The sequence below is a fragment of the Mustela putorius genome, unplaced genomic scaffold, assembly GCF_011764305.1.
Source record: "Mustela putorius furo isolate JIRA1106 unplaced genomic scaffold, ASM1176430v1.1 tig00537227_pilon_pilon_pilon, whole genome shotgun sequence".
NCBI lineage: Eukaryota > Metazoa > Chordata > Mammalia > Carnivora > Mustelidae > Mustela > Mustela putorius.
Window position 1 is genome coordinate 183425 of NW_025422368.1, and position 26138 is coordinate 209562.

Below are 26138 nucleotides of genomic sequence, written 5' to 3' on the forward strand. Positions count from 1 at the left end.
GGTGGATAACTATTCCATGCTCATGGATTGGAAGAATAAACATTGTTGAAAAGTCTCTGCTGCCCAGAGCAATCTACATTTTCAGTGCAATCCCTGATATCAAAATACTATTGATGTTTTTAACAGAGCTGGAAAAAATAATCCTAAAATTTGTATGGAACCAGAAAAGACCCTGAATTGCCAGGGAAGTGTTGAAAAAGAAAACCAAAGCTGGGGGCATCACAATGCCTGACTTCAAACTATATTACAAAGCTGGGATCCTCAAGACAGCATGATTGGCACAATAACAGAAACATGGATCAATGGAACATAATAGAGAACCCAGACATCAACCTTCAACTCTGTAGTCAACTAATCTTCAACAAATCAGGAAAGACTATCCAATGGAAAGAAAACAGTCTCTTCAACAAATTGTTCTGGGAAAATTGGACAGCCATATTCAGAAGAGTAAAATTGGCCCATTCTCTTACACCATACTGATGATAAACTCAAAATGGATGAAAGATCTCTATATGAGACAGCAAAGCATCAAAATCTTAGAGGAGAACACTTTGACATTGGCCACCACAACTTCTTTCAAGACTCATCTCTAAAGACAAGGGAAACAAAAGCAAAAATGGACTTTTATGATTTCATCAAGATAAAAAGCTCTCCACAGCAAAGGAAACAGTCAGCAAAACTAAGAGGCAGGCCATGGAATGGGAGAAGGTATTTGAAAATGGTATTACAGATAAAGGGCTGGCATCCAAGATATATAAAGAACTTCTCAAATCCAACATCCAAAAAACAATCCAATCAATAAATGGTCAGAAGACATCAACAGACACTTCTCCAAAGGAGACATACAAATGGCTAACAGACACATGAAAAAACTTTCAACATCACTAGCCATCCGGGAGATACTAATCAAAACCACAAAAAGACACCACCTCATGCTGGTTAGAATGGCAAAAATTAACAAGACAGAAAACAACAATTATTGGCCAGGGTGTGGAGAAAGGGGAAACCTGTGACACTGTTGGTGGGAATGTAAGCTGGTACAGCCATTCTGGAAAACAGTATGGAGGTTCCTCAAAATTAGAGCTACCCTTCGACCCAGCAATTGTATGACAATGTATTACTGAAGAGATACAGATATAGTGAAAAGAAGGGGTATATATCCCCAATGTTCATAGAAGAAATATACATAATAGTCAGACTGTGGAAGGAGCCAAGATGCCCTTCAACAGAAGAATGGATATAGAAGATGTGGTCCATATATAAAATGGAATATTTCTCAACCATCATAAAAGATGAATACCTACCATTTGCACTGACATGGATGGAACTGGAGGGGATTACGCTAAGTGAAATAATTCAAGCAGAGAAAGACAACTATATTGTTTCATTCATATGTGGAACATAGGGAATAGCATGGAGGACATTAGGGGAAGGGAGGGAAACCTGAATGGGATGAAAGTAGTGAGGAAGACAAACCATGAGAGACTCTGGACTCTAGGAAAAAACTGAGGGTTACAGAAGGAAGATGGGTAGGAGGATGGGGTAACCAGGTGATGGGTATTTAGGAGGGCATGTGTTATGATGAACACTGTGTGTTATATGCAGCTAATGAATGGTTGAACACATCAGAAGCTAATGATGTACCAAATGTTGGCTAACTTAAAACATAATAATAATAAAAAATAAAGCTATTGTCAGAGCTAAGCATGCACAACTGGAAAGAGAAATTTATTATTATTATTATTATTAATTATTATTATTTACCCTTTAAATAAATTATAGAGACACAGTTATATAAAAAAGAATAAGATGCAACCTGGAGAGATTACATTTGATACTTTACAAGCTAATCCTTATTCATCTTGAAGCTACCTTTGTTCCTTAGATTTTACATCTATAATAGAATAATTACCATTTTTAAAAATTTTGAGATATTTTTAGGCAAATTTGAAAGTATAAAATAAGCATAAGTATATTCCAGATTTTTTAAAAAAATAACATGAAAACTTGTAGAGTAAATTATTCTGATTTTATCTTGTAAAAAAATACATTTAAAAGAGGTATAGAAAGTTAGACCCATCACATGGCTAATAAGATAGAATTCAAATTCACTTTTGCTTGATTCCAGAGGCTATGTCTATCCACTACCAGAACTATCCAATCAGTTGGTAACAAGAGTGGTTTGTGGGCAAACCAAAATGGTGATGGCTTCAGTTTTGGGGTTGAGCATTAAGACTGAATAAATAAGAGACTCTCAAGCTGATTCCATTAGCTGGTATTGTAGTTTATCACATGCCTTCTCATTTTATATATGTGACATGCCACTTAAAAATCTGGAAAGCTCTGTAGTATAACAGTTATGTACTTGGAGTATGCTTCTTATAGTTTTACCATATGGCCTAGTGTGGAATCAAATTGTCTTGAAGTAGATATTTGATCTTGTATGCACAAAATAATCTCCCTTTCTCTTTTGCTGTCTCATTTGGCTTTCTCTCTCTCTCTTTCAGTCCCTCTTCCTCTCTCTCTCTCTCTCTCTCACACACACACACACACACCTTTCTTTCTATATTTCAATAATTTTGTATTCTTTCCTATTTTTTTTTCCTTTTGGTAAAATGATTTCCATAAATTGTATGTGAGTCCCTAAACCACAATTAGCCAATCAAGTCTTTGGATAGTCTGATTAGTTCAAGATTACACTTCAATCCAAGACTTTACAAATAATCATATTCTCTCTACAAATAAGAACTCAGTGTTGGGCATGAGATCAAAGTCAGTTTAAAAAAGTCAAAGTCAGTAAAACTCAATTCAATAAATTTTTGTAAATTTAAAGAGAATATTCTTTTCTGTCATAATTACAACTATAAAAAATGAGCACAAAACTTTCAGAAATCCATTAAAAAGAGCATATTTACCTCATTAAGAAGACAGGGTAAAGAAAAGCAGAACCAGGAAATAAACTGATAGAATATGAAGACCAACAACTTATTTGATTTTCTGTAACCAATAATAACAAAAGCTAGCATCCCTTGGAATTTCAGGTTGTATTTTCTATATTTATAAACAAGATGAGTCTATCTAATTGACTTATCCTCTAAATGTTCTCTCTACTCCACCGTGTACCTTTTGACCCTTCGTGGATTTGTCCTCAGGTACAAAGCAAGAGAAAATAAAAACTAAGAAAACTTTTACTTCCTATTTCCATTTTGTCTATTAAGTTTTTACTTAATGTTTATGCAAATATTATCAGGCAAGATATTTCTTAGAAATTTGTTCCTGATATATAGAGATATTGACTATATATATATATATATATATATAGATATAGATATATAGATATATAAATACATAGATATAAATCATCTGTGCCCTGCCTGGTCATCACTCCTCACCCCTCAACCCCTGAGAACCACCAATTTTACTGTCTTCATAGATTTCCTTTCCAGAAAGGCAGATATTGAAATCATAAAATATGTAGTTTTTCAGAGGAGTCAAGATGGCAGAGAAGTAGCAGGCTGAGACTACTTCAGGTAGCAGGAGATCAGCTAGATAGCTTATCTGAAGATTGCAAACACCTGCAAATCCAATGGGAGATCGAAACAATTCTAGAAACAGAAAATCAACCACTTTCTGAAAGGTAGGACTGGCAGAGAAGTGAATCCAAAGCGACAGGAAGATAGACTGCTGTGGGAGGGGCCAGCTCCCGGGAAGCGGTGAAGCAACAGAGCACAAAATCAGGACTTTTAAAAGTGTGTTCCACTTTCCCCCAACTCCCTTCTCTACTCTAACTCCCCATGTCCTCCATGCTATTTGTTATGCTCCACAAATAAGTGGGGGAAATTGGAAGGGAAGGTGAGCCATGAGAGACTATGGATTCTGAAAAACAATCTGAGGGTTTTGAAGGGACGGGGGGTGGGAGGTCTGGGTACCAGGTTATGGGTATTATAGAGGGCACGGATTGCATGGAGCACTGGGTGTGGTGCAAAAATAATGAATACTGTTATGCTGAAAATAAAAAATAAATTAAAAAAAAAAAGTCTGTTCTACTGAGGGACTTTGCTTCAGAGGCTAAACCGGGGTGAAGCCCATGTGGGGTCAGCGTGGCCTTAGGTCCCACAGGGTCACAGAAGGATCGGGGGTGTCTGAGTGTCACAGAGCTTGCAGATATTAGAATGGGGAAGCCAGCTACAGAGACAGAGCCAAGGAGTGAGCTGTCAGCTTGGGGTTACCTTGAACCAGTTGCAGGCTCGGTGACCTTGGAGCGTGGCCAGAGGCCAGCGAGACGGGAGTAATTGGGTGCTATTCTCTGAGGGCACACTGAGGAGTGGGGCCCTGAGGTCTTGGCTCCTCCAGGCTGGAGACTGGGAGGCTGCCATTTTCATTCCCGGCTTCTGGAACTCTACGGAAAGCATTCAGGAAACAAAAGCTCCTGAAAGCAAACCCGAGCTGATTACTCAGCCGGGTCCCTGGTAAGGGCGGTGCAATTCCGCCTGTGGCAAAGACCCTTGAGAATCACTACAACAGGCCCCTCCCCCAGAAGATCAACAAGAAATCCAGCCAGGATCAAGTTCACCTACCAAGGAGTGCAGGTTCAATACCAAGGAGAGCAGCAGATTTCCAGAGGAGGAGAAAGCAAAGCATGGAACTCATGGCTTTCTCCCCATGATTCTTTTGTCTTGCAGTTAATTTAATATTTTTTCTTTTTCTTTTTTTTTCTTCTTTTTCTAATTTTTTTTAACTTTTACCCTTTTTTATGTATAAATATAAAGTTTATTTATCATAGTGTTTAGAAAAATAAGTTCACATCATTTCAGAAAACAAATAAAACACTTAATTGTCCAGACATAAACCCCTATTACAGTACAATATACATACTTTAGATCTCTTTGATTGGGTAATTAAGCACAGAAATGTTCTGGGACATGCTCTGTGTGCCATCACCTAACAGTGCAGTAGAGACTCTGTTACCCCACCCCGTGATATACATTCTGTATAGATTTTCTCTTTGTGTAAGGCACAGTAAAACCATATTGAGTATATAAGCGGTCTCCTCTAAACATACAGTACATGCAACAAAAGAACAAAAATTGAGAACCCTGATAGCCAAAAGAGTCACATGCTACATAATTTTGATTAATGAAATTTGTGGTTGTAATATTAAATTAACATGAAATGTATCAACTAGATACAAAATAACTCTTAGGCTCTATCATCTAAGTTCTTTCTAGGAAGACTTTGAAACATCTTTCATAAAATGTAATTCTTTTCCCCACAAATGTCCTGAATTATTTATATTTTTATGATGAGATGATCTGACAAAAACATTGTAAAAGAATGAAGAACTTCTGACTATGTACTAATGCACACTTGCCTAACATGTAGCAGGCAGGCTGCAACAAATGCCCAATAATCCAACTTTTGACATGCAAGATGCACGGGCATATACAGGGAGATTTAAGGTCAGTGTGCAATTTAACGACACATTTTTACCTATGGCTATAATGTCTACTTGCCTTTCATAACACAAGAAAGACACTGAACGTGTATGAGTCAGTCTTTTCATTACTATAAATATACACAAGCTAGGAAATACTACAACACAGGTGTTCTTGCTTGCTTGAGGAACAAATGCACCACCTCTTTAAATGATAAAACTGTTCTTTACTAGCTTTAACTAAGAGCTAAATGCCACATTCTGGCATAGATTGCATCGAGAGTCTCACACCAAAAATCTTACAGCCAGCGGCAGGGGTTGGAGTTTGCAGGGAGAGTTTTTACCCCATTATGATTCCTCATTGGGGATCATTTGAGGGTTATTTGCAGCATTCAGACATTAGTTTATGTAGGAGAAAGTCTGCCCCATGAACTCCAAAAGTTCTGAGTCCGGCCCTTGGTATTGCAAAAAAAAAAAAAAAAAAATTACAATTCTGTGCAAAGAGATCATGGGGTTTATCTTATTTCATTCACATATGTATGGGCTATAAACCAACTGGCCCTTATTTTACTGAAAGAATAGAAAAGAACAGTAAGTTCATTATAATGTGCATTGATTCTTACCTGGTATATTGTGTAGGAGTATAATTACATCATGTTAGGAGTATGAATGGGTTTCCTAGGTAAGTCTTAAGCTTTGTGCTATCTTTCCTTTTTCTTAAGGGAAAAAAAGAGGAAGAATTGTGAATAAAGAGAGGCTTATTGTATTTTTGGAAGACATATGAAACTTTTCCAGTTATTTATATGCTATATATAAATTTTTAAATCTTCCTGTTTCCCTTATTAGATCAGTATTGTAAAATAATGAACCAAAACTCTCGATATCTGCACCATCAAGTGAAAAAACATCATTTTCATGTAAACTACACTACAGAACCATATAATTAATCTCAGTAACATGATCAGCACACACCTACAGAAAAAAAAAAAATAACAACAACAACAACAAAAACAAGCTGAGTAAGGAGTGATGGAGTGGAAGAGAACTCTAAAACACCTGACGTTGTAAAAAAAAAAAAAAAAAGATGAAAACCTGTAGTTTCAGCAGTTTAAGAACATTCACTAATTCCATTAAAAAAAAAAAAGGAATCTAAGTTCTTTAACCAAACGATGGGAAGAAGTCTTGATAGAGCTCTTCATCTACATCTGTGATTTCCAATTGGAATAACAAGAAAAGTGAAGTCCTCTATGGTCCTTATTCAACGTGCTTAGTGGATGGGCCTGCTGAGAACAAGAATATACTCTTTGTTCTGATCTTGAAGAAAGCAAGACTGGTAAGAGCTTTATGTTCAATGACTTTAAGTCATCTTCGAAGAGATAATTTTCTCCCATTTCTTGCTTTGTAGTCACCAAAAGACTTCACTCCCTACCTAAATGTATTTGCATTATTCCATTTTGTGTTTGGTCCTGATAGATAGAAACTATAACCACAGCTCACAACATTATCAAGCAAGCTTCTCAAAGAAACCCCAAAAAATTTACTCTTAAACAAGATATGATAATATAGTGTAAATAACTGTTGCATGTCATCATGTAACAACTGATTCAGAACACCTAGAACTAAGTTTCATCAGGGCAGAGTTTTGCTCCAGAGAATCTACATAATTATTTCTGTAGTTTAAAAAGGCTGTTTTCATAGTCTACAGAATTCATTTTACATGGTAATCCATGATTGTTATTTTCGTCGTAATGAAAAGCTTCAACAATATATCAGTTGTTCATCCATTTACATCATAAACGTACATAATTACATAAGTGAAACTTAATTCTGCAGATTTAAAGCAATTTTGTGGTGAAAATAACCCTGCTAGATAGAAAAGAGCCATCAGTGCTTTTGTTGACACTTCTGTACCTTAAGAATAATTAAAAGGTCACAAGGTAAAAAGGCACATAGAATTCTATAGAATCCACAAATAAATGCAAACCTGTCTTCTGAAAATATCTCGGGGAGTGGCCTCCATCCATTGGCCTTCTCATTAGTTAACGTATCCCCAACTCATAATTTTTCCCTGACTCTCCCTACCTTACTAAATCCCACTGAGCTAAACCCTGACATGGCTGAGAGCCAGCCAATGTCTGCACCTGTGGCAAGCAAGTCTACTGTGACATCTGTCAGCAACACTAACTATGCAACTCTTCAGAACTGTTCCCTCATTGCTGGTCAAGATCTATTGTCAGTCTCCATGACCCAGGCTGCCCTTGGGGAAATTGTTCCTATGGCTAAAGACCAGGTAAGTCACCCTTCCCCAGCAGTGCACCAGGATGTTGTCAGAGAACATCGTTTGGTTCTGCAATCAGTAGCTAACATAAAAGAGAATTTCTTAACAAATTCTGAGGGCAAATCCACAAGCAACTTAATGATGCTTGACTCAAATTCCAAGTATGTCCTAGAGGGTATGATCGAGAGTGTCTGTGAAGAGCTGGAAACAGACAAAAAAGAGCTTGCCAAGCTCCAAACTGTCCAGTTGGATGAAGATATGCAAGATATTTATAAACTTGAGTTCCCGCCCACCCCTACACCCCCGCCCTTTTTTTCTGGCATCAGCAGGCAGATCTACTCATGAAGCCCTGAGGACATAAAGAATTTTCCCATTTATAGGGAAACACTAGTTTTCTGAGTAAATGCATTCGAGAGACTGGATTGATCTGCATGAAGATCACAGTTAAATATATAAGAGTAGAACTGCATTGCCGCAGCTTCTTCGTTCACCAATGTTCTCTTTTAAATAGATGAAGACAAAGGAACAAGATGAAATATACCAAGTCAAAGTGTATCATTTGGTTGACTTAATATAATTCTAAGGTCAAATGGAACTCTATATTTCTTTAAATTTAAACTGTATACACCTGACATTGGCTTTAGAAACAATACAGTTATTTTTGTTTACTTTTACTCCATGGGCATTGATGAGGTTAAGAAGCATAAATGGTACTCCACACAATTGTAAGGGTTTATTTTTTAATATATGCATTTCTGTTTGTCAGCCTTTTTTGTGAAAGTCCTGGTTTGTCTCTACACGTTTCCAAATGTGCTTGCTAATAGTCCAGTGGGGCTGAGAAAGTATGCAACTCCACTAAAAATACTGAAACAAACTTCAGTATGAGTGTAAATATATTAGTCCTCTAAGCTAGGATTTGAGGTATTACAGTGAATTTTATTTATGCTGTATATGTTTCTCTTATACTTCAGACACTATGAACTGAAAAGAAAAATGTTTTCTTACTGTTTAATTTATTTTTTATTGCTTGAACAGGAAATGAACATAGTTATTTCCAAAAAAGTATTACATTTTGTAGGATTTTAAAGTGGTGATTTTTATCAGGAGTCTGTTATGGTCAATATTAATAACACTGAAACAGGCAATCTAACTCCCAATATTGGAATTTGGAACTTTTTTTCCCATCCTTGTTCTGTATTTAACAACTCTCTGATTCATTTAAATGTTTTCTATAGAATTCTATGTGTGTTTTTACCCTTTTCTTTTTTAACGTTTTTTAACTAGTTTATCTAATATATATATATATTGCTGTTTTATATTTTTTCTTTATTCATTTTATTTATTTATTTATTTTTTCCCTGAACCTCTTTTTATCCCCTATCTCCCCACCATAATTTAGGATCAATTTTGATTTGGCTAAAGCATATTTTCCTGGGGTCTTTGCCACCCTTTTAGTATTTTACTTGCTCCTTCATATACTCTTATCTGGACAAAATAACAAGGTGGAGAAATTTACCACAAAAACAAACAAACAAACAAACAAAAAAAAAAAAAAACAAGGGGCAATACCGAAGGCTAGGGACCTAATCAGTACAGACATTGGTAATATGTCAGATCTAGAGTTCAGAATGACGATTCTCAAGGTTCTAGCCAGGCTTGAAAAAAGCATGGAAGATATTAGAGAAACCCTCTCTTTAGATATAAAAGCCCTTTCTGGAGAAATAAAAGAACTAAAATATAACAAAGTTGAAATTAAAAAAATAAACTATTAATGAAGTGCAATCAAAAATGGAGGCACTCACTGCTAGGATAAATGAGGCAGAAGAAAGAATTAGTGATATAGAAAACCAAATGACAGAGAATAAAGAAGCTGAGCAAAATAGGGACAAACAGCTACTGGACCATGAGGGGAGAATTCAAGAGATATGTGACACCATAAGACGAAACAACATTAGAATAATTGGGTTTCCAGAAGAAGAAGAAAGAGAGAGGGGAACAGAAGGCATAACGGAGAGAATTATTGGAGAGAATTTCCCTAATATGACAAAGGGAACAAGCATCAAAATCCAGGAGGTACAGGGAACCACCCTCAATAAAACAAGAATAGGTCCATACCTTATCACCTAAGAGTAAAATTTACAAGTCTTAGTGACAAAGAAAAAATCCTGAAAGCAGCCTGGGAAAAGAAGTCTATAACATACAATGGTAAAAATATTAGATTGGCAGCAGACTTATCCACAGAGACCTGGCAGGCCAGAAAGAGCTGGCATGATACGATCAGAGCACTAAACAAGAAAAACATGCATCCAAGAATACTATATCCAGCTAGGCTATCATTGAAAATATAAGGAGAGATTAAAAGCTTCCAGGACAAACAAAAACTGAAAAAATTTGCAAACACCAAACCAGATCTACAGGAAATATTGAAAGGGGTCCTCTAAGTAAAGAGAGAGCCTATAAGTAGTAGATCAGAAAGGAACAGAGGCAATATACAGTAACAGTGATTTTACAGGCAATAAAATGGCACTAAATTCATATCTCTCAATAGTTACCCTGAATGTTAATGGGCTAAAGGCCCCAATCAAAAGAAACAAGGTATCAGAATGGATAAAAAAAACAAAACCCATCTATATATTGCCTACAAGAAACTCATTTTAGGCCTGAAGAAACCTCCAGATTTAAAGTGAGAGGGTGGAAAAGAATGTACCACGCTAATGGACATCAGAAGAAAGCTGGGGTGGCAATCCTTATATCAGATCAATTAGATTTTAAGCCAAAGACTATAATAAGAGATGAGGAAGGAAACTATATCATACTCAAAGGGTCTGTCCAACAAGAAGATCTAACAATTTTAAATGTCTATGCCCCCAACATGGGAGCAGTCAACTATATAAACCAATTAATAATAAAATCAAAGAAACACATCAACAATAATACAATAATAGTAAGGGACTTTAACACTCCCCTCACTGAAATGGACAGATCATCCAAGCAGAAGATCAACAAAGAAATAAAGGCCTTAAATGACACACTGGACCAGATGGACATCACAGATCTATTCAGAACATTTCATCCCAAAGCACCAGAATACACATTCTTCTCTAGTGCACATGGAACATTCTCGAGAATAGACCAAATCCTCCGTCCTAAATCAGGTCTCAGCCGGTATCAAAATATTGGGATCATTCTCTGCGTATTTTCAGACCACAATGCTCTGAAGCTAGAACTCAACCACAAGAGGAAATTAGGAAAGAACCCAAATACATGGAGACTAAACAGCATCCTTCTGAAGAATGAATGGGTCAACCAGGAAATGAAAGAAGAATTGAAAAAATTCATGGAAAAAATGATGATGAAAACACAACGGTTCAAAATCTGTGGGACACAGCAAAGGAAGTCCTGAAAGGAAGATATATGGCGGTACAAGCCTTTCTCAAGAAACAAGAAAGGTCTCAGGTACACAACATAACCTTACACCTAAGGAGCTGGAGAAAGAACAAGAAAGAAACCTAAACCCAGCAGGAGAAGAGAAATCATAAAGATCAGAGCAGAAATCAATGAAATAGAAACCAAAAAAAACAATAGAGCAAACAACGAAACTAGGAGCTGGTTCTTTGAAAGAATTAATAAGATTGATAAACCCCTGGCCAGACTTATCAAAAAGAAAAGAGAAAGGACCCAAATAAATAAAATCAGGAATGAAAAAAGAGAGATCACAACTAATACCAAAGAAATAATAAACAATTATAAGAACATACTATGAGCAACAATCACCGATAAATTTGACAATCTGGAAGAAATGGATGCATTCCCAGGGATGTATAAACTACCACAACTGAACCAGGAAGAAATAGAAAGCCTGAACAGACCCATAACCAGTAAGGAGATTGAAACAGTCATCAAAAATCTCCAAACAAACAAAAGCCCAAGGCCAAATGGCTTCCCAGGAGAATTCTACCAAACATTTAAAGAAGAACTAATTCCTCTTCTCCTGAAACTGTTCCAAAAAACAGAAATGGAAGGAAAACTTCCAAAGTCATTTTATGAGGCCAGCATCACCTTGAACCCGTCAAAAAGGAGAATTACAAACCCAAATCCTTGATGAACACAGATCCAAAAATTCTCACCAAAATACTAGCCAGTAGGAATCAACAGTACATTAAAAGGATCATTCACCTCGACCAAGTGGGATTTATTCCAAGGCTGCAAGGTTGGTTCAACATCCGCAAATCAGTCAATGTGATATAATACATTAATAAAAGAAAGAACAAGAACCATATGATACTCTCCATTGATGCTGAAAAAGCGTTTGACAAAGTACAGCATCCCTTCCCGATCAAAACTCTTCAATGTGTGGGGATAGAGGACACATACCTCAATATTATCAAAGCCATCTCTAAAAAACACACTGCAAATATCATTCTCAATGGAGAAAAGATGAAAGCTTTTCCGCTAAGGTCAGGAACATGGCAGGGATGTCCATTACCACCACTGCTATTCAACATAGTACTAGAAGTCCTAGCCTCAGCAATCAGACTACAAAAGGAAATTAAAGGCATCCAAATCGGCAAAGAAGAAGTCAAATTATCACTCTTCGCAGATGATATGTTACTATATGTGGAAAACCCAAAAGACTCCACTCCAAAACTGCTAGAACTTATACAGGAATTCAGTAAAGTGTCAGGATAGAAAATCAATGCACAGAAATCAGTTGCATTTCTCTACACCAACAACAAGACAGAAGAAAGAGAAATTAAGGAGTCAATCCCATTTACAATTGCACTCAAAACCATAAGATACCTAGGAATAAACCTAACCAAAGAGACACAGAATCTATACTCAGAGAACTATAAAGTACTCATGAAAGAAATTGAGGAAGACACAAAGAAATGGAAAAATGTTCCATGCTCCTGGATTGGAAGAATAAATATTGTGAAAATGTCTATGTTACCTAAAGCAATTTACACATTTAATGCAATTCCTATCAAAATACCATCCATTTTTTTTCAAAGAAATTGAACAAATAATGCTAAAATTTATATGGAACCAGAAAAGTCCTTGAATAGCCAAAGGAATATTGAAAAATAAAGCCAAAGTTGGTGGCATCACAATTCCGGACTTTAAGCTCTATTACAAAGCTGTCATCATCAAGACAGCATGGTACTGGCACAAAACCAGACACATAGATCAATGGAACAGAATAGAGAACCCAGAAATAGACCCTCAACGCTATGGTCAATTTTCTTCGACAAAGCAGGAAAGAATGTCCAATGGAAAAAAGACAGTCTCTTCAATAAATGGTGTTGGGAAAATTGGACAGTCACATGCAGAAAAATGAAATTGGACCATTTCCTTACACCACACACGAAAATAGACCCAAAATGGATGAAGGACCTCAATGTGAAAAAGGAATCCATCAAAATCCTTGAGGAGAACTCGGGCAGCAACCTCTTCGACCTCAGCCGCAGCAACATCTTCCTAGGAACATCACCAAAGGCAAGGGAATCAAGGGCAAAAATGAACACTCCTGTGTATTTACCCCAAAGATACAGATATCGTAAAAAGAAGGGCCATCTGTACGCCAATGTTTATAGCAGCAATGTCCACGGTTGCCAAACTAGGGAAAGAACCAATATGCCCTTCAATGGACGAATGGATAAGGAAAATGTGGTTCATATACACTATGGAGTATTATGCCTCCATCAGAAAGGATGAATACCCAACTTTTGTAGTAACATGGACGGGACTGGAAGAGATTATGCTGAGTGAAATAAGTCAAGCAGAGAGAGTCAATTATCATATGGTTTCACTTATTTGTGGAGCATAACAAATATCATGGAGGACAAGGGGTGTTAGAGAGGAGAAGGGAGTGGGGTAATTGGAAGGGGAGGTGAATCATGAGAGACTATGGACTCTGAAAAACAATCTGAGGAGTTTGAAGTGGCGGGGGGGTGGGAGGTCGGGGTACCAGGTGGTGGGTATTATAGAGGGTACGGATTGCATGGAGCACTGGGTGTGGTGAAAAAATAATGAATACTGTTATGCTGAAAATAAATAAATTAATTTAAAAAAAGAACTATTGGGATTTCATCAAGATCAATAGCTTTTGCACAGCAAAGCAAACAGTTAACAAAACCAAAAAACAACTGACAGAATGGGAGAAGATATTTGCAAATGACATATCAGATAAAGGGCTAGTGTCCAAAATCTATAAAGAACTTAGCAAACTCAACACCCAAAGAACAAATAATCCAATCAAGAAATGGGCAGAGGACATGAACAGACATTTCTGCAAAGAAGACATCCAGATGGCCAACAAACACATGAAGAAGTGCTCCATATCACTCGGCATCAGGGAAATACAAATCAAAACCACAATGAGATATCACCTCACACCAGTCAGAATGGCTAAAATCAACCAGTCAGGAAATGACAGATGCTGGCGAGGATGCGGAGAAAGGGGAACCCTCCTACACTGTGGGTGGGAATGCAAGCTGGTGTAACCACTCTGGAAAACAGCATGGAGGTTCCTCAAAATGTTGAAAATAGAACTACCTTATGACCCAGCAATTGCATTACTGGATATTTACCCTAAAGATACAAATGTAGTGATCCGAAGGGGCACGTGTACCTGAATGTTTATAGCAGCAATGTCAACAATAGCCAAACTATGGAACGAACCTAGATGTCCATCAACAGATGAATGGATAAAGAAGAAGTGGTATATATACACAATGGAATACTATGCAGCCATCAAAATAAATGAAATCTTGTCATTTGGGATGACGTGAATGGAACTAGAGGATATCATGCTTAGCGAAATAAGTCAAGCAGAGAAAGACAACTATCATATGATCTCCCTGATAGGAGGAAGTGGAGATGCAACATGTGGGGTTAAGGGGGTAGGAGAGGAATAAATGAAACATGATGGGAGTGGGAGGGAGACAAACCATAATTGACTCTTGATTTCACAAACTAATGGTTGCTGGGGGGAGGGGTTTAGGAGGGGTAGGGTTATGGACATTGGAGAGGGTATGTGTTATTATGGTGAGTGCTGTGAGGTGTGTAAACCTGGTGACACAGACCTGTACCCCTGGGGATAAAAATATATTATATTTTTAAAAATAAATAAATACATAAAAATCAATGATGTAAAAAAAATGTAGTTTTTCAAATTGGCTTTTTTCACTTAGTGACATGCACATAAGTTTCCTCTGTCTTTTCATCACTTGATGTCATTTTTTTAACACTGAAAATATTCTATTTTTAGAGGTATCATAGTTTATCCATTGATCTTCTAAAGGGTATCTTAGCTGCTTCTACATTTGGGCAATTATGAATAAAATTGCTATAATGATATGTGTGCAGGTTTTGTGTGGACATGTTTCCATTTCCTTTGGGCAAATACCAAGATGGGTGATTGCTGGATTGTATGGTAAGAGTGTATTTAATTTTGTAAGAAATCATCAAACTGTCTTCCAAAGTTGCAGTACCATTTTGTATTCTACCAGCAACAAATGAGTTTCTTTTGCTCCACATTAATGAACATTGGGTGTTGTCATGTTCCAGAATGGACCATTTTAATAAGTATGCAGTGATTTCTCCTTTTTCTTTTAATTTACATTTCAGTGATTATACATGATGTGGATCATCTTTTCATGTGCTTAATTGCCATCTTTATATCATCATGGGTAATGGGGGTGTCTGGATCTTTGGCCCATTTTTTATTGTTGTTGCTCATTTCCACATTGTTAAATTCTACGAGTTTTTGTGTATTTGAGTTGACATTTTTAAATCTGTTTTCTCATTGTCTCCCAGTGTGGCTTGTCCTCTCATTGTCTTTTGCAGAGCAGAAATTCTTAATTTTAATGAACTCCAGCTTATCCATTATTTCTTTCATAGATTATGCCTTTGGTGTTGTATCTAAAAGATCACTGCTAAACCCAGAGTCTTCTGGGTTTTCTCTATGCTATCTTGAGAAGTTTTAAAGTTTTGTCTTGTACATATAGGTCCACCCTCCATTTTGAGTTCATTTCTGTGGTCAATATAAAATTTGTGTCTTACATGGGCAAAATCACATGAGGAAGAACTGAAACCTGGGTTAGCTCTTGGTGCCTCTGAACTCAGGTTTACTGGTATCCTATAAAAGCTTGGGAACTTTGCCATGGAGCTAAACATAGATAACGGATCTGGAGTTGGAGAAAATGAAAAAAAGATGCAGGTGTAACGGGAAGAATTACCAACAAAATAAACCCAGCTGTCTCCTACCAACAAAATAAACCAGCAGATGAACAATCTGTGAGCTACAAAATGGTTTCTGCTTTACTGCATTCTCCAAATATCCCAAATAATCTCTCTGGTGGCCCACTGTAACAGGAAACAAACAGGGAAGGGAAATCCTAGAAAATAACTCAGCCTGGCCAAGTTGAAATATTAAAGCCTGGCCAAGTTGAAATATTAAAAGCCTCCAGAGATATATATATTGCCAGAATGCCTAAAGAAACTTTTTGAAGTTCATTATTTTGATTTTGGTAATGGTTTCAGAGATGTGTACATGTATCAGATCTCAAATTATAAACTTTAGTGGATGTACTTTGTTGTGCATAAATTGTAAGTTGCATAAAATTGTAAAAATAAATAAATAAACAAGACAAAGAAAAACAAAACAAAACCTGTAACCCAGCCTGAACTCAAAGTCAGATTCTAATTAATTTAAGAGATGCAGTTATTACTCCCTCTTATTCCTCTGGATATTATGATTCCTCTACCTGATTAACTTTTATTTTTTTTACTATCTTCTGCAGATTCTCAACTACTTCAGCATAATATTCCTAGATTTTTGCTTGGTTGGTGTGTTGATTTACTTTTGTATTTTAATTAATTCGGGGATTAATGGAATTTTATCTGCCTTAAAAATAATTACTTCTTGTAAATAGTGTTCAGCTACATATTATTATTTGATTGTCTTTTGAAATTGAACAAACGCCATAATCTGACTTAATGTTTTGGGGGACTATGATTGATGTACTACTGATAATGTAGAAAACAAATAATCAAGGGAACAAATGAGTCAGTTACCCGTCAATCTAAAAAACTAAAGAAGTATCAAAGTTACTCACTTGTTAACATCAGCTATGTGTCTGGCCTGTAGGTGTTTTTTCTGATGAAATTATGACAAGGTGTATATGACTTAACAAGTTCTACATTTTCAATCATCTTTCTCCTCCATGGTTTCCCAGGGCTCTCTTTTAGTATCTCTGCAACTTAGTAGATTTTGCATTATTAGATGGATGAGTAAAGACTTCAAGAGTGCAAACTTAACTATATGCTAATGAAAGTTTGTTAATATCTCTAGGACTCAATTTTCTTCATCTGTAAATTGAAGAGATTGAAGTAGAAACATCTGTAGCTTCTTTATTTTCTTTTTGGCTTCTTTACATTTTAAAATTACCCATCCTATGGGTCTGGCTCATACTTCCTGAAAAATTAATATGGAAAAAAAGTGTTTAGGAAATATCAGGTTGTGATGCACATGCTGCCTGAGGATATTAGATTATCAAAATTTAAAGTTTAGTATGAAATTTAGGAAAAATATGATTTAAGCTTATAAAACTATTAACACCGTAGATACTATTAATATAGCTTTATTCCATATGCTTCTAAAAGAGAACCAGAACAATGACTAGGCACAACACTAAATTTGTATGCATTTACTATAATGATATAGTGCTAATTAACCTAAATTAGAATCATTCCTTTACCTCTTTCCTGGATTCACTTGAGTTTAAAGTGTGTATAAATCATTATTAATCATTTTCCTATCAGTTAGAAAACAAACATATATTGATTTTCCCTTCTTCAGAATTTTCTTTATCTCAAACATTGAGTAGCCTAAGTTCTCAGTAACTGATTATTGTGGAAACACTAAATTTAAATCTGAATAATATAACTTGAAAATTAACTTTAATTCACTAATATATTATTTAAGCTGTTATTAGCAAACTAAAATAGATTTCTCCTGCTTGTTTATTCGATTATTCAACTACCAAATACAGAGATTGAATACCATATGGCAGTGGATAAGATAAGAAAAGCTCTTGTAAAAAACACACTATTAGAAGTCATATTCACAATTCTCCCAAATCTTTTCTTTAAAAGTAAGGTACAAATAAAGAAAAGTAGAACAAAAGTGTTAGAGGGTGCACACACACACACACATATACCTTCTTACAGGCCTGTAAAATTTTAAGAAATAAAGTGATGGCACAACAGGTTCCATTAAATAAAGAGTTTTACTGTTTTGGTGTTCAGTAAACAGTATTGATAATATATAATAACAAGCACTTTAATGTTATAATAATGTACATCTACAGTCCTTCAAACCTTTACTTATTATTTATTATTGTTATGAACCTCAGTTAGTTTCACCTTGAAAACACTGTTATCTTGCTGACCATATCTTTGAAGGCTATTTTCACTTGCTTGTTCCTTAGGGTATAGATGAAAGGGTTCAACAGAGGAGCAACAGAGGTATTTAAGACAGCCACTCCCTTATTAAAAGTTTCTGCATCCTCAACAGAAGGATTTATGTACATAAAGTTACACCTTCCATAAGAAAGTGAGACCACAATCATGTGAGAGAAACACGTAGAAAAAGCTTTTTTTCTTTGTTGAACCGAAGGGATTCTCAGAATTGTCCTGGTTATGTACATGTAGGAAAGAATCACTAATACCAAGGTGAAGAGGAGGGTAATTCCAAGAGAGATAAACTCTATCACTTCTATGAAATGTGTGTCTGAACAGGACAGATGCAACAACACAGTATAGTCACAGCAATAATGATTGATGACGTTGGATGCACAGAAAGGCAGCTGGAGAGTCATTACATGTGGCACAATGACAACCAAAAACCAGGAACACAGGACGAGTTGAATGCAGAGTCTCCTGCTCATTATGGTTGTATAATGTAGGGGTTTACAAATGGCAACGTAGCGATCGTAGGACATGGCAGCTAAAAGATAAAATTCAGTTGCTCCTAGAAGAATGGCAAAAAAGTACTGAGTGAAACAACCAGCAAAGGAGATAGTCTTATCTCCAGTTCCAATATTGACTAGCATTTTGGGGACAAAGACAGAGGTAAAAGATATTTCCAAAACAGAAAAATTCCGGAGGAAGAAATACATAGGAGTCTGGAGTCGATAATCCAGCAGGGTCAGAATGATGATGGTCAAATTTCCCATGATGCTTAAGAAGTAAGTTAGCAGCAGAAAAAGGAAAAGCACAGCTTGAAGTTCAGCATCATTTGTCAGTCCAAGGAGAATGAATTCTACCACTGATGTCTGGTTCACTAACTTCAGACAAATCATCACTAACTTCAGACAAATTAAGACAGAAAATAATAATGACATGAAGTGATTAACACATTTCCTTATTTTACTTTATAATTAACAAAGGCCTTGCTTCTTAGGAACATTTTCAATTGCTCTCACCATTTTTTTTCATTAATTTATCTTTTCCTTCCTAATCTTTCTATTTTGTTTTTCCTCTAAGTTATTATGAGTACGTGTGTATACTCTGTATATGTGTATATATATTATGTGTCATATGCATATAGACAAATCTAAAACAAATGTGGAAGGTAGATTTTATTTGATTAAATAGATTTCTTAAATCAGCCTTTTAACTCTCAATTTATTAGCAAATAAAGTAAATATAAATTAAGGTATGAACTACAGAATTAAAATTGAAATTGATTGTTTTCTTCTTTTTGTTCTTTTATATTTTTTCTTCTTTCAATTTTTTCATTTAGAATAATAATTCTGTGCACCTACAGAAGGTCTAAACTTAGAATGATTTCTCTCTTATTTTATGACTCTAAAATCTATGTTAGCAATTTTGTGCGGTTGCTATCTTATTGCACTACAGTATATGTTATTTAAAAGGACACTGACAAAGGGCACCATCTGGTGTTAACTTTAACGGCAGATTCCTTTTCCTCCCCGCAGAGACCTTTCCCAAGACCTCTCCATCGTGAAGACTGAAACGGTCCGGTGATACTCTGGCAGCAGTGCCATTATTCCATGGAGGTAGCGGAAGGAGCTTAGGCTGCCTTCGATTCTCCCACACTATGCAAACTGCAAATGGTTCTGAAATTAGAACATGTACTGCTATACTAAAAAAAAACTTAGGGACATGGAGAGTCAGCTAGAATAGAGGAAAGAAAAGTCCTAGGTGGTTAGGGAAGTAGGGCGGCCCATTGAAGAGCCAAGCTGCTTCGTCCAATACCTGTGTGCTTTAATTAAACAAACTCAGGCTGCCAACAGAGTAGACCTGCTCTATTCACCTTCCAAATCAGAACAGGACTAACAAGCTCAGGCTTGCGTTTTCTACTATGCACAGTAGATGAGCTTCTGCTGGTGAGGAGAACTCAGAAGCAGGATCTCTACTCCTGCACAATATGATGCAGGCACACAACATGCCCAGCAGCTGAATAGCTGCAAATGCCAGGGCTGCCCAGATAATAGGCATCATGACTTCTAGTAACCTCTTCACAACTAGAGCCCCACATCCCTTAGCACAGAGGTCAGAGGGGTGGGCCAGACTGTCATTACAGCTGCTGGGCCTCTCTGCTGCAGCCACGAGGGACACTCTGGTTTTTGGTCTCTTTGAACCAGTCTGTGTTTTCCCAGCCTGACTAGATGTGAATTCCACAACAGTGAAGCTGTCTCTGTACATAATCAAGAGCCTGGCTAGCAGCATCAGGTTCGGTTCCATTGTAGGTCTTACACACTTTCTGAATGCTGCGATCAACCTCACTTTCCACCTTTGCTCTGTAAGCACATCCCAAAACTACCACAACAACTTCTGTGACAAAAAGCAAGCATAGGGGGCACCTGGGTGGCTCAGTGGGTTAATCTTCTGCCTTTGGCTCAGGTCATGATCTCAGGGTGCTGGGATCAAGCCCCACATTGGGCTCTCTGCTCCTCGGAGAGCCTGCTTCCTCTCTCTTTGCCTGCTGCTCTGCCTACTTGTGGTCTCCTCTCTCTCTCTCTCTCTGTCAAATAAATTAAAAAAAAAAAAAAAGCAAGCATAGGATGATGACAAACATAGCAAGTGCACAGTGGCTTTCTCGGATTGTGGCACAGCAGCTAATTAGGTCAATAATGAAAAGCAGGGCTCCTACAGCTATGATCACTACCACAGGCAAGAGAGTATACATACACATTTTCAAAGAAATGGTGACAGTCACAGTCATCATAAGTGATAAAGACATAGGCTCCCACATAGCATAAAATGCCACCTGCCCCCCAGAAGATAAGGTTGGGAAACATCAGCAGAGTCTTGGAGGAGTGATGCTGCACTGGTCCATGATGCCATGATGCTGCGGCTGCCGGGGCCCTGCTCTTCCAGAGGGCTGTGCTCACCTAGTGAGGTGGCAATGGCTGGCCCAGGCACCTCCCTGCACCCAGTACCCTCCTTGCAGTAGCAGAGCCCTGGATCCAGGCCTGATGATTTTTCTCTTAATTCTTCTTCTTCATCTTTTTTTTTTTTAAAGATTTTATTTATTTATTTGAGAATGACAGAGTGAGCAAGTGAGAGAAAGAAAGTAGGAGCAAGAGGAGAGGGAGAAGCAGACTCTCTGCTAAGCAGGGAGCCTGAGGCAGGACTCCATCCCCAGATCCTGGGATCACCATCTAAGCCGAAGGGAAACGCTTAACCAAGTCAGCCACCCTGGCACCCCTTTTCCGTAATTCTTAATGAAGTGTTAGGAATTCACTGGCAAGGCTATGTGCTGTGGTGAGTGCGTGAATTGTGTAAGACAGATGAAACACAGACCTGTACCCCTGAAACATTATATGTTAATTAAAAAAATCTAAAAGACAAAAAAAGTGTTAGGAATTCATATTACCTATAGTTCTTTGATCATGGAAAGGGCTCAATAAATGCTATCACCATTTAATGTAGATATGTGGATTAGTCAGTACTTGGCAAAACATTAAATCAAAATAATCTCACTGATTGTGCTTTTTTGCTATATGCAAGAACTGCCCATCTGCAAATTACAGTTCCTTAAATGTCAGCTCAAGCTCAGCTCTTCATACAATTGTATCTAACAATCACAATCAACCATAATTGATTCTCCTCTTCTTTATTACAATTTACCACAACATAACACTTGGTCATAAAGTCAAATTATTTTTTAGTTATATCAAGTATATACACTTTATCTGTCCAGCTTCAACATAAATAAATTACCCATAAGAATAAGGTACATCTTTTATACAGAGTCCAGAAAATTGTACAGATTTGGTAAAAATTTTTTTTAAAGATTTTATTTATTTATTTGACAGAGAGAGATCACAGTAGACAGAGAGGAAGGCAGGCAGAGAGAGAGAGAGAGGGAAGCAGGCTCCCTGCTGAGCAGAGAGCCCGATGCAGGGCTCGATCCCAGGACCCTAAGATCATGACCTGAGCCGAAGGCAGGGGCTTAACCCACTGAGCCACCCAGGCGCCCCAAAATGAGAACTTTTATGTAAGAAGAAAAATTTATATCAACCAAATTTCTTTCAGCAAATAAAAAATGATAACCTTTTATAATAAAGATAAGTGCTATTCCCAGAAAAATAATAGATATACTATATGTGATCAAATAATAAATACTTGACCCAAACAGGATATATTTACTCAAAAGATTTACTGCTAGGAATCTGTTTCTTTTCTTAAAAAAAAAAAAGGTTTATTTGTACCTAAAAGGGTGTGGAAAACCTTTCCCAACTTCCCAACTTTCCCTGGTTATCAATACCTTCTCCTAAAGTAAAATCATCTCTACAATGAATTGTATAAAACTTTCATATTTAGCCTCTGCCTTCTTCTGTGGTGGACCTCTTTGCTAGTTTAAGAAGCATTTAGAAGGAAAGTTGAATTTGTTGTCATTGAATCCATGACAGATGGGAATGGGCATCACGGAAAAACAGAAGAAAGTGTGATTTGTTTTACTTTATGTTCTATTCTCTGAGTGTGGTGTAACATTTTCTGCCTGAAAATAGGTACATATGCTAAACTGTTATATTGTGAAATTTTTACCTGTATTTGTTTAGATCAATCACATTTTATTTAAAAATAATATTTACACAGTTGTGTCAACAAGCAAACATGAAAGGTTACAGACAAAACAATAAAGAGACTATACATCTGTAGTTCAATGAAGCCATTACCAGCCCTCTCGTACCTCAAACAGGTGAATTGGTTCTGCCTTAGTTTTTTTTTTTTAATTTTTTATTTTTTATAAACATATATTTTTATCCCCAGGAGTACAGGTCTGTGAATCACCAGGTTTACACACTTCACAGCACTCACCAAAGCACATACCCTCCACAATATCCATTATCCCACCCCCTTCTCCCAAACCCCCTCCACCCAGCAACCCTCAGTTTGTTTTGTGAGATTAAGAGTCACTTATGGTTTGTCTCCCTCCCAATCCCATCTTGTTTCATTTATTCTTCTCCTACCCACTTAAGCCCCCATGTTGCATCACCACTTCCTCATTGAAATAAGTCAAGCAGAGGTTCTGCCTTAGTTTTAAATGAGCCCCTTCCATGGCTAAATCAGAGAATATAAAGGTTTAGGACCCACAAATGATTCTTGGATCATCAGGATTTGCCTGCTTCAAAATACTCTGGAATGCCTGGCTTTCTGTCCCAACAAACATAGATCAAACTAGCAGGTTAAAAAGAAGAAAAAAATGGGCACCTGGGTGGCTCAGTGGGTTAAAGCCTCTGCCTTTGGCTCAGGTCATGATCCCAGTACCCTGGGATTGAGCCCCACATTGGGCTCTCTGCTCAGCGGGGAACCTGCTTCCCCCTCTCTCTGCCTGCATCCCTGCCTACTTGTGACCTCTCTCTCTGTCAAATAAATAAATAAAATCTTAAAAAAATAAAAAGAAGAAGAGGAAACCAAGAGCATATAAGCAGATTGAAATCCCCCGCCAAGCCTTTCTTGTCATTCCATTGCTCTTAGAATTTATCTACCACTATTTTTCTTACTCATTTTGGTTTGTGTGAATGGATCTTTTGCTATTCTTTGTCACCTATGCCCACTCAAAGTCAACTCAAAGACATTGCAATGGCTGTTCTTTCTCTAAACATCACATGACTAGCTCCCTCATGTCACTGAGATCTCAGAATTGGGCATTTCTCAAGGGAAGTTTCCCTGATCATACTATCAAGATAACCACTAATCAATCATTGTCTAACACTTAACTGGCTTGATATTTTATGCATAATAGATTTTTTTTGTTGTTCACACCACTCTTAGATTTTGTTATTTATTTATTTGCTATGTGTTTATTGTCTAGCATCCTCACTAAACTGTAAGCTCCACTAAATGAAGGACTTTATGTACTAGCTTCTCTGTATGCCTTTGCAAGTTTTTGGCAACTATCAGTTTCTTTATGATATATCAAGAAGTATATATATATATATATATAATCCCTACAAGAAGGACACACAACATGATATCTTTGCTGAGTAAATATTTGTTGAGGATTTATTTAAATTAAATGTCTAAATTAGATACTCTGTTTTATTGAGGTATAGTTGATTCATAATAAATTTTACATGTTTAAAATATATAGCTTGGTACGTTTAGAGATATGCCATAACCTATGAAAACTTCACCACTATCAAGAAAATAAATATACCCACCAATCTTAAAATTTTCTTATACCCCTATTAATCCTTGCCTTACAACCGACCTCATACTCTCACATAGTAGATAAGTTCACTGGGAAAGGATTAATTAGCTTTGAAACCATGTGGGTGTTTTCCAAAAGAAGAAGGAATAAAGGGTTTATTTTTTAACCAACTGCCACTCTAATTTCTCCAATTAAGCATTATAAACAAAGAGCTATTCAGATATTCTATTTCCTTTGTATATTTTCCACAAATACTCTACATAATAGCATTACCATTTTTTCTGTAGTTTAAAAATACAGCACACAGCAAATGTTATTTATAACTATTTTTAATAGCCATTTTAATCACTTTTTTTTGGTCATAAACCTCAGTGAGTAAATGCATGTTTTATTTTCTAAAAGGTGGTGTATAGGGACTATACTGAGAGTAGTGGTATCTGTGGACTAATGGGGTGGTTAAGAATATTTTCTAACTGCAGCTAGAGTTCCTGCTGAGATCAGTGTAGTGATAAGATCCAAAAAGTAAGTGGAAATCTAAGCCAGGTAAAAAAAAGTCCAAGAAAGATGGAAAACAATATTGGAAGTTTGAGGATGAAGTTAATATTCAGAGAGACAGATGAAAGCAGGGAGATTTCAATATATCACATGGGTAACAAGAAAACTAAGTAGGCTCTGTTACAATATGTGGTTATCATTTACGGGCTTTCTGCACCGTGCTTTACGGTGGGAACAATTTAGTTAGAGTCAAGACGAATGTGATCCTTAATCAGGAATTATCTGGAATTAGTCATGCATCTTTTATCACTTTGCCAGTTCTATATAACAAAGCTTCCCAAAATTTAGTGATTTACAACAGCAAGCATATATTATTATTTATGAGTCTATGGTTCAGCTAGGCAGTTCTGCTGATATGGACATGGTTCTCCCACATCCTGGGGAATCAACTAGCTGTAAGCTCATCTAGAATGGCTTCAAGAGGGATGAATCAGCTCAGCTTCAATAGCTGTTTCTTCCAGCTGACTGACCTTTGCTTATTCTTATGCGAATTGTGGGGTACAAGAGGCAGAAAGAGAATGCATGCTTGGTTTCTTGATTCTTACACTCTGAACTGTCACAATATTCCTCTGTCGCATCTCTTTACAAAAGCAAGTCACAGGACTAAGCTAAATTCAAAGAATGATAAACAGACATTTTCCTGCTGAATGGATCTGTAGCGTAACATTGCAAAGGACATGGCCATTTTCCTACCCATCCACCATACAGCTCATGAAGAATCACCTAATCACTAAAAAGCTGTGGCAACCAAATTGCTGTCCTAGGGCTGCTATAACAAATTACCCCAAACCGGTGACTTAAAACCACAGAAATTCATTCTTTCACAGTTCAGGAGGCCAGAAGTCTGGTGAGTCTGAGGAAAAAAACCGTTGCATGCTTTTCTTCTAGGTTCTGGTGCTGGCCAACAAGCTTTAGTACTCCTGGCTTGCAGCCATATCTCTCCATCTTCAGCCTCCATTTTGACATGGCTGTTGGTCCTGTGGATCTGTGGATCTATGTGTCTCTGAATCTCATTGTAAATGACCCTAGTCATTGGATTTATGGCCCACCCCAATCAAGTATAACCTTATCTTTATTGATTATACGTGTAAATGCTTTGTTTTCAAATAAAATCTGTATTATGTGATGTTGAGTTGGCAACAGTTAGCTCAATGCAAATGCTTTGAAAACAACCAGTC

At 36.9% G+C, this 26138-nt stretch overlaps 1 protein-coding gene and 1 pseudogene across 1 annotated transcript; both read right to left on the minus strand.

Annotated features, from left to right (window-relative positions):
• Positions 1–18136: 18136 nt before the first annotated feature.
• On the minus strand, positions 18137–19078 carry LOC101674157 (olfactory receptor 2AP1-like). The gene has a single exon (XM_004782209.3). The coding sequence runs from the start codon at positions 19076–19078 to the stop codon at positions 18137–18139; it is 942 nt and encodes a 313-aa protein (XP_004782266.3).
• A 985-nt stretch (positions 19079–20063) lies between these two features.
• LOC123390001 lies at positions 20064–25926 on the minus strand (annotated as a pseudogene).
• Positions 25927–26138: the final 212 nt, after the last annotated feature.

What these genes read in the sequence shown, in the direction of transcription:
- LOC101674157 (XM_004782209.3), bottom strand. Translation starts at nt 19,078, where the DNA reads ATGATTTGTCTGAAGTTAGTGAACCAGACATCAGTGGTAGAATTCATT.